At 36.3% G+C, this 9,405-nt stretch overlaps 1 protein-coding gene across 1 annotated transcript; it reads left to right on the top strand.

Annotated features, from left to right (window-relative positions):
- Positions 1 to 4,156: 4,156 nt before the first annotated feature.
- On the top strand, positions 4,157 to 5,113 carry LOC130850022 (olfactory receptor 5F1-like). The gene has a single exon (XM_057729330.1). The coding sequence runs from the start codon at positions 4,157 to 4,159 to the stop codon at positions 5,111 to 5,113; it is 957 nt and encodes a 318-aa protein (XP_057585313.1).
- The last annotated feature ends 4,292 nt before the right edge of the window (positions 5,114 to 9,405 follow it).

Below are 9,405 nucleotides of genomic sequence, written 5' to 3'. Positions count from 1 at the left end.
CAAGCCATATCTTGCATGATGTTACAGATCATTAGATGCAGAATAACTCTACTTAGTCTGACAATTGAATTTACTGGAAAATATACATACACATATATATGAGGATGTGTCAAAAATTATCCACACTCCACTTACCTTTAAACTGGCCGCACTGCCTTATTAGCAATTTCTGTTCAACACTACTGTCTCCCCAGTCACTGCTGTGCAGTTTCAAACGTGTTACATCAGTTCATTTGTAACTGTGGTTCAAGCAAACCTGGATGTCCCACATGTGATTTGGATGAAAGAAGAACAGCATGCAGTGATTCAGTTCTGTGGTCTGAGGTTGTACACATCCACACACTTCTGCCCACATTGTCGACACTCTGCAAAAACTTCATTTTGAGGTGTTAAAGTATCCTTTCTATAGTTGTGATCTTGCTTCATCAGACTTTCACCTGTTTGGTCCACTGAAAGCAGCCCTATGAGGACAAAAATTCAATTCTGAGGAAGTAGTGTAGACAGTGACTCACATCTCAGCCTAAAACATTTTTTTCATGAGGGAATATGAAAGTTTGTTGACAGATGGACAAAGTGTATTGAAAAGCAAGGTGATTGTATCAAAAAAAGTTGTATTTGTCTTTTCTAAAACTTAATTAAAATAAATTCTACAGCCAGAGTGCAGATAATTTTTGACTCACCCTCGTGTTTTGAACCTAAGTGACTAAGACAAAATGGAACTTGACATGAGTAGGAATTCTTTCTGTTGAAGATTGTCTGCAGGTTGTAAACAATTAATAAATGGAAACCTTAGTGAGAGTTTGGAAATCAGAAAGGGGGGCTCTCATGCCCTCTGATTATAGCAGAGCCCAAAAGGAAGAAGACTCCTCTTCTTTCCTGACAAGGAATCAGCCAATGAAAATCATCGACCCTTTGTTTTTTTCTACTGCTCTCCCAAATTCCATTTCTCTTTATAAAACAGTTCTCTTTCCTTTGCCTTGTGGGAACTTGCAGGTGGCTCACCATGGTTGCAGAGCCAGAAGTGGAATTCTCTGCATATCCCAAATAAATCCAGCTTTGCTGGAGAACTACCTGACAGTCCATTTCAGGTCAAGAAAGTTGATATTTCCACTTTCTAAAAGTTTGTCTATTGCAAAGTCATTTAACAGCTTTAAATTTTGCTTGTCTCTTCCAAAAAATATGTAAAATAATAATGTAAACTTCAAAGACTGGTGTAGAGAATTAACTGATAATTTAAATAGAAAAGTTTAATATACTACTTGATGCATTATAAGTTCTCCTATGCAAATAGGCTCCATGATTCGAACATCAATGTGACTTATTTCACCATGTTTACCAGTGTATTTAGATCTGGAAAATCTGTAAGTTCGTCTCCTTGTAAGATTAGAATCAGACAATTTTACAAGCCAACACAATTCTGAAATCATAAAAATAGTTGTGTTCTTATTTCTTGATTGCTTTGGCAATTTGCGGCTTTTGTTTTCATATAAATTTTAGGAGCTGGAGATGTCACCTTCCCAGACTTCAGACTATATTATGAAGCTACAGTAATTAAAACATCATGGTACTGGGACAACAAAAGACACATAAGTCAACTAAACAGAAGAGAGAGCCCAGAAATAAACCCAGGCAACTATGGTCAATTAAGGGAGACAAAGGAGGCAAGAATATACACTGGAGGAAAAACAGTCTTTTCAACAAGTGGTGCTGGGGCACTTTCCTGGTGGTGCAGTGGTTAAGAATCCACCTGCCAATACAGGGGACACAGGTTCAATCCCTGGTCCCAGAAGATCCCACATGCCACAGAGCAACTAAGTCCATGTGCCACAACTACTGAGCCCACGTGCTGCAACTACTGAAGTCCAAGCACCTAGAGCCCATGCTCTGAAACAAGAGAAGGCTCTGGAACAAGAGAAGCCACTGAAAGGAGAAGACTGAGCACAGCAATGAAGAGTAGCTCCCTCACTCACCGCTAGAGAAAGCTTCTGCCTAGCAACGGAGACCCAATGCAGCCAATAATAAATAAACACATTTATTAAAAAAAATCTTAAAAAAAGTGGTGCTTGGGAAAATTAGACAAATACATGTAAAACAATGAGATTAGAACATTACCACACAAAAATAAACTCAAAATGGATTAAGGACCTAAATGTAAGACCAGAAACATAAAAATCCTAGAAGATAACATAGGCAAAACACACTTTGACATATATCACAGCAATATATTTTTGGATATGTCTCTGAAGGCAAAATAAATGAGAGGAAGAGGAAAAGAGGGGGCAAATTAGGGGTTTACGATTATGAGATACAAACTGCTATGTATAGCCATTATCCTGTAGTAATTTTAATCAGAGTACAATCTGTAGAAACACTGAAATCAATATGCTGTGCACTTGATATTAACATTGTATTTTAAATCAACTATACCTAAACTTAAAAACTTAGGTTTTCTTAGTCCATTGTCTTAATTGCTCAGGTTATAGTATTCCTTTAAACAACAGATGTAGTCAGTTTCATTTCACTCAGGAACAGAGGTAAAATGGAGGTTGAACTTACCCAGACAAAGGAACAGGTTCACACACACACACACACACACACACACACACACACACACACACACGGAAGAATAATAATTTGGTTGTAGCCTATGTACCTTTTTTTAAATAAGTTTATTTATTTTATTGGCTGTGTTTGGTCTTTTTGCTGTGCTCAGGCTGTCTTTTTTAGTTTCAGTGAGTGGGGGCTACTCTTCATTGTGGTGTGCAGGCTCTTCATTGCCATGGCTTCTCTTGTTGCAGAGCACGGGCTCTAGGCACATGGGCTTCAGTAGTTGCAGCACATGGGCTCAATAGGTGTGGCTCATGGGCTCTTAAGCACAGCCTCAACATTTGTGGCACACAGGCTTAGTTGCTCCGTGGCATGTGGGATCTTCCTGGAGCAGGGATCAAACCTGTGTCCCTTGCATTGGCAGGTGGATTCTTAACCACTGCACCACCTAGGAAGTCCCAGCTATGCACCTTTTTGGAAAAGCTTAAACTACAGATAGAGAGGCAATTAAATAGCCTATTAATTTTTTTTTTTTACTTTGACAAAAATCTTTAAAGTAACATAGAGATCAGAAACCACTTTATGGTCAAAATGCCACTTAATTTTTATTCTGTTTATCTGTATGTGATCATATTTTAATTTCTTTGAGACAGAGTTTCTGCCTTTAGAGGATTGACTCCACAATTAAAACTGATAATCTAGTCCCCATGGTTAACCAATCCTCTTTAAGGAAAACAAAACAAAAGGGCAACATATGTATAAACACGGAAGATGTCTTGAATTTTTATGAAGAGTTAATTCAAAGTTTCATTGCTTTTCATTTCATATAAAAGTGAAAGTCTTCATTTTAAGCTTCACCTGACCTTATTAAGGATTCTAACAAAAAAGGAAATAATGGACTACACAAGTGAGACACTGGGAAGGATACTGTTAAGTACTTAGTGCTGTCCTTCACTACTATGGGCAGGTACAGTGTGTGCTACTACACGGCATTAATTTGATAGTGTGCTTTTTAATGAGAACAGTTGTTTGGTTTACTTTTAAAACACTACAAAATCATTCTTAAGAATATGATATATGTCAAAATATTCATTATTTGAAATGGTCACTATTTTGCTGCTTGGAGAACGCCAGAGTGATTTCTGGATGGCAGAGCATGAATTTTGGTGTTGAAGAGTATACAGAGCTGTCTTGATGAGGAAAAAAAGCATTTGAGTTAAACTCACATACAGTTCAGAGAATGAGAGAGACTTCAGCAAGGATAGTTCCGTACTTTGCATTTTGGATGTGAGCTAGAAGAGAAAGAATAGAACATACATGTTGCATTTTCAGAAACTGAACTGGACTGTGTAGACTTTGACCTGTTATCTGAGAGTTCTACAGCACAGATTCAATACAGACAATTGTTTAATAAATTCCAATGCTTATTCCTTTGTCCCCTAATACTTCCCTTACTACAGTCACTCTACTTACTCTATTATCCCAGTTGTTTTTTTTTTTTTTTCCCATGTGTTACTAACCTCATTAACATCTCTACTATTTCCTGTAAACTTTGGACAATGGAATATTTACAAGGAATACAAGTTTAAGCATATGATATCTGTAATAAATGGCCAGAAAAAACTATACTTTGCTGAGTGAGTTCATCCTGTTGGGATTAGCAGACACACTGGAGCAACAGATTATCCTCTCTCTGCTTTTTTCTGTGATTTACACAATCACAGTTGTGGGGAATGTTGGAATGATCCTCTTAATCAGGATAGATTCCCGACTTCACACACCTATGTATTTCTTCCTGGCAGTCCTGTCCTTTGCAGACGTTAGTTATTCATCCACCATCACTCCAAAGATGCTGGTAGATTTATTATCAGAGAAGAAAACCATCTCCTTTGTTGGATGCTTTCTGCAGATGTACTTCTTTATAGCCTTTGCCACAATCGAATGTATCCTTTTTGGGTTAATGGCCTATGACCGTTACGTGGCCATATGCAAGCCTCTCCTTTACTCCTTGATCATGTCCAGGACTGTCTGCCTAAAAATGGCAGCAGGGGCTTTTGCAGCAGGACTGCTAAACTCCATGCTTCACACAGGTTATGTAAGCAGCTTGCCATTCTGCAGTTCCAATGTCATCCATCATTTCTTCTGTGACAACCCTCCAATTTTTAAGCTCTCCTGTTCTGAAACTCACCTGTATGAAACTATCTTGTCCACTTTTGCTGGTTTGAATATGGTCAGGACCCTGGTGGTGATTCTCACCTCCTACTCCTACATTCTCTTCTCCATCTTTTGTACGCATTCAGGGGAGGGAAGGTGCAAAGCATTCTCAACATGTGCCTCTCACCTGACAGCTATCATTCTGTTCTATTCCACCTCCATCTATACTTATCTGAGACCTACTTCCAGCTACTCCTTGACTCAAGACAATGTGGCTTCTGTGTTCTACACGGTGGTGATCCCCATGCTGAATCCTCTGATCTACAGCCTTAGGAATAAGGAAGTGAAGAATGCTTTATGGAATGTAATTAATAGGAAAAGGATCCCTTTATTTCTGGGATTGTTTGGTTAATTTTCTGAGCAATATAGACTAATGAATTTTCAAATGCTGGTTCAAGTTTACTATGATTGTTGGCTTCATTTTCTAATAAATAGAGTATGTACTGACTTTTCAAAAGCTGGATCAAACTTATGATTTTTCATTAAAATAGTCTCTAAGTAATCATAATGTATCTATACTCAAGTATATGTATCCAATTAGGTATAAGCTAAGTTACTAAAGTTATATAAAACTTTGGAACTTTCATTTAATCATTCTATATTTCCACTGGGTCCTCAAAAGTAGGGCTTATTTGTAACGAAGTCTCAGAGGAGAAAAGGATTAAGTATTTAGAGACAAAAGTCACAATATCACATGATCTAACCATATAGATTATTTGTGATTATTCATTTATTTTTTCTTTTTCATTCTTTGTCACCATTAGTGATTTGTAAGAGGTTATTATGTTATATATATCAAAAATATTTTAAATTTAAATTGATTTCCATTTTAATTTTTTGAATTGTTTCCTGGGGAGATGCTTAAGTCACATTTAAGTACTATCCTTTTAATTGTAGCAGTAGACTCTCCACCTTTTCCCTTCTTCCCCTTATACACATATATGTTCATTAAATAATAAGCATTAGTTTATGCAAATATGTGTTTTTAAGAAAATTGCTGTCTGGTTAGAATGCACCAATTACAGGAGCACTCCTTTGATTCCCTCCCTTCTTCACAAAATTTTCCAATTCTTTTCTCACTTTCTCTCTCCCAGATTGCAACATATACACAAAGCCACAAGCACACAAGTTCAGCTACTGCAGAGTTTGATAAGGGCATAGTTCCAAAGCAGGTAGATCAATGCTCAATGGATGAATCTGACACATATTCTTTATAATAGCTCATGGATTTTCTGCTTATGGAAATCTTTTATCAATTAACAATAAAATCAATTAAAATGTAGCTTAACTTTAAAGTTAAGCATTAACATGGAGGTAGGTAGGAAGTTAGTTTAGTAGAACTCTGGAGGCAACTGAGTGGGGTTCAGAGCTTGCTAAAGAGACTGTCCACACTTAATTTTTTTGGAGGGAAATTCCCCATGGTCCTTCCCTTGCTCTTGCTGCTGAAGCTGCATCTGACAGAAGTTGTGATGTTTAAGTCATCTGGGATGTGGCAAAGCCCACTTTATGACCTGTCACAAAAGGCCATCCAGTTCTAATATTTATGCCCTCAGTGGTGCACATAGTTGAACTTCACCAGAGGGATGCTCATGAAGTCATCAGTGTTGTTGGTGCACCCATGGGCCATGCTATCACCCCACAGGTCCAAATGTTTCTCTGGTCCTAGAAGCCCTGCAACATACTGATCAGGCTGATCTCAGAGATGGTTCACTCCTTCACTGAGTGGTTCACCCACATTCTTCTGCACCAGTTGGCAGTTGTTGGCTGGAATATTCTGGTTTCCCTGTCCTGGATATTAAATGAAATCATATACAGGACCAAGATGTTTCATTAGTAAGTACTAATATTCTATTCCTTTCATTAAATGTTTTAGTTTCTAATATAACTTAGAAACAGACAATGTTTGGGAGATCAAATCTAGTTGTTCTGAGATTTGAGTTTTATACATATCATACTGTGAGACTTGTCCTCCTATCTCTAATTCTACTCTGGCACATGCAGTTACTTTTATTAACAAAGTTTTCAAACATTTCCAACTTTGGGAGCTATTACCACTTAATGATATTTGTTAATTTTAATTAGTTGAATATGGGCTTTTTATGTAAATTGAGATTATTTCTTTAACCTGTAATTCCTTGTAAAAATTATTTTAAATCATCATATTTTTTCTTATTTATTTTTCAAAGCACTTATGTAAAACATGTTCAAAATATTTTTTTATTTTCTTTAATGCAAAATAAATTTAGATTGTAAAAGCACTGAGGCCTCTAATTATTATTTTGAGTCTGAATTTATCCTTCTTTAGAATCTGACAATATTTATCAAACCCTCCCTTATGAATGTAGTATGTTTTTTGTCTTTTGCTTTCTGCATTACTTTATGTTTTTCTAATGTTTCTAGTCTTTTATTTCACTTAAATTTTTAATGTTACCACTTTCCTCAAATATACAGTTATCAATGTTTTGTCTTAGTCAAAGATTTTTGAATACTTACTAAAATTAATAAAGTTTGAAATGCATGGCTTTCTGGTCTGTTTTAGTCAATATTCATCAGCGATTTGGTAAGATCAGAGACTAACTTACAAACCTGTGAATGGCATAAAGTTAGAAAAGCAACCAAACAATGGAAGAAATGAAATAATCAATATTCAAGAATCACATGGATTCAAATAAACAGCCCATCCCCCAAAAAAGATGACATTATTAATAAATAGAAGAAGAAAAGTGCAGAGACAGTTTGGTGTTAATATATATAAATAATGTTTTATTTAGTTTGTTAAATATAAACTAACAACATGCACAAAAATAATTTCCATTGTTTTATTTAAAAATGGGAAGTCTTACATTTTGTAAACAACAGTTAGGTAAAGGGTAGTTGTGACGTTAAGTGAAAGAATAATACTATTTAACTTCACACTTCTCAAATAAAATAAAACATAGTGTATTAATTCCTAATAATGTTTTAAAAGACAAAGGCAAACAATATTATATCAAGAGGACAAAAAACAAGTGGTCAGGTGTATGGAAAAAAGTCATAGTATAAAATAGTTGAATTGATTTAAGAAGATGTAGGGAAGGGAAGCACAAAAGAACCTTATTAAAATATATAGATTTATTGAAATATATAGCTTTGTAAAATAAAACAAATAATATAGAAGCTATATGGAATGTATCTCAAATAGAATGTATGGCATCAGCAAGCAGAAATGTGATCATTTGTTTCTTAACTTAGATATAATTTACTGCTTTGACTGGGAAGTTGATATGTACTCTTAGATTCTCTTTAAATTTTGTGATTGTAATCCTACTGTGAAGTTACTGCATATAGCTGCACTCCATCCTTAAGTCTCAGAATAGTCTTTGGGATGTTTCAGCCACCTAATAAAATTTATTACCCCCAGATTTGTTACTAAAGAGGGAGGTGATTATTCTTGGCCAAGGAATGTCAAAGTTTTGCAATCAGGAGATAAACCCATTGAAGAACTATGTCAAAAACTCCAAATTTTTGAATTGAGCTTCAAATCCTCAACCTCCTGAAATTGTATGATCATTTTAACCCTGTGTTGTAAAACAAATAAACTTATAAGATATAATCCATTAGCCATGTTTGTTCTGTCTGTGTCAGATTCATTAACGCACTGGTAAGAGAAGACAAAAAGATGAAAATACACAGACTTGGAGAGGATATGGAAATACAAAGTTTATTTAGCTGCAAAACAGAGTAAGTGGCATTAAAAATGTGAACTAAAAGGTGAGTTTTTATTTTATGCATAAGTTATGATACCCAAATCACATGTTACAGAAGAGGACTTGGGTGAGAGTTAGTCAAAAGGAACCAACAAAACATCTAAAGAGCAAATGCTAAAGTATTTATATGGCTGACTGTAGTCACATAGCTTTATCCTCCAATAGTAGGGCCCAACAGGGACAACTAACAAGGCTCATGGAATTGTGCTAACAGAGTCAAAAGCAGAATGAAAAGGAACAAGTTCTAATTTTAAAGGGGGCATTGTTGGTGCTTGTTTTCCCCCCAAATTAAACCACAATTGCAGAATACAGTGTTTTCCTATTCTTAAATTTTATTTTCCCTTTAAAAATGAATACTTATTACATTTTTCCCCTAATGATAAGGCTGATGACTTCATATGAGACTTAGATGAAGCAGCTAGTTACTATTGTTTTGTTCAGAGAAACATGGTAAATATGATGTGAGAAATAAAAACACACATGGGCGATTTGAAAATGCTGGCATGCTGTAGAGCAGGGGTCCCCAACCCCCAGTCCATGGACTGGTACTGGTCCAGTGACCTGTTAGGAACCAGGCCACACAGCAGGAGGTGAGCAGCGGGCTAGTAGGGAAGCTTCATCTGCCACACCCCATCGCTCCCCATTGCTCAGCATCACTTGAATTACTGCCTGAATCACTCCAGGAACCATCACCCCCATCACTCGAATTACCACCTGAAATATGCCCCCCTCCCACCATCCGTGGAAAAACTGTGTTCCATGAAGAACGGTCCCTGGTGCCAAAAAGGTTGGGGACCACTGCTGTAGAGAACATTAATACTAAAGTCTGAGTAACTGAGATGAGATTCTGTCTAAGATATTGTTTCCTGCATACATCTTACAAACATCTTGTGACCTG

The sequence above is a fragment of the Hippopotamus amphibius genome, chromosome 3 (genome assembly GCF_030028045.1).
Source record: "Hippopotamus amphibius kiboko isolate mHipAmp2 chromosome 3, mHipAmp2.hap2, whole genome shotgun sequence".
Taxonomy (NCBI): Eukaryota; Metazoa; Chordata; class Mammalia; order Artiodactyla; family Hippopotamidae; genus Hippopotamus; species Hippopotamus amphibius.
The sequence above is the reverse complement of the archived record's forward strand: the minus strand, read 5'-3'. Positions and strand labels throughout refer to the sequence as shown.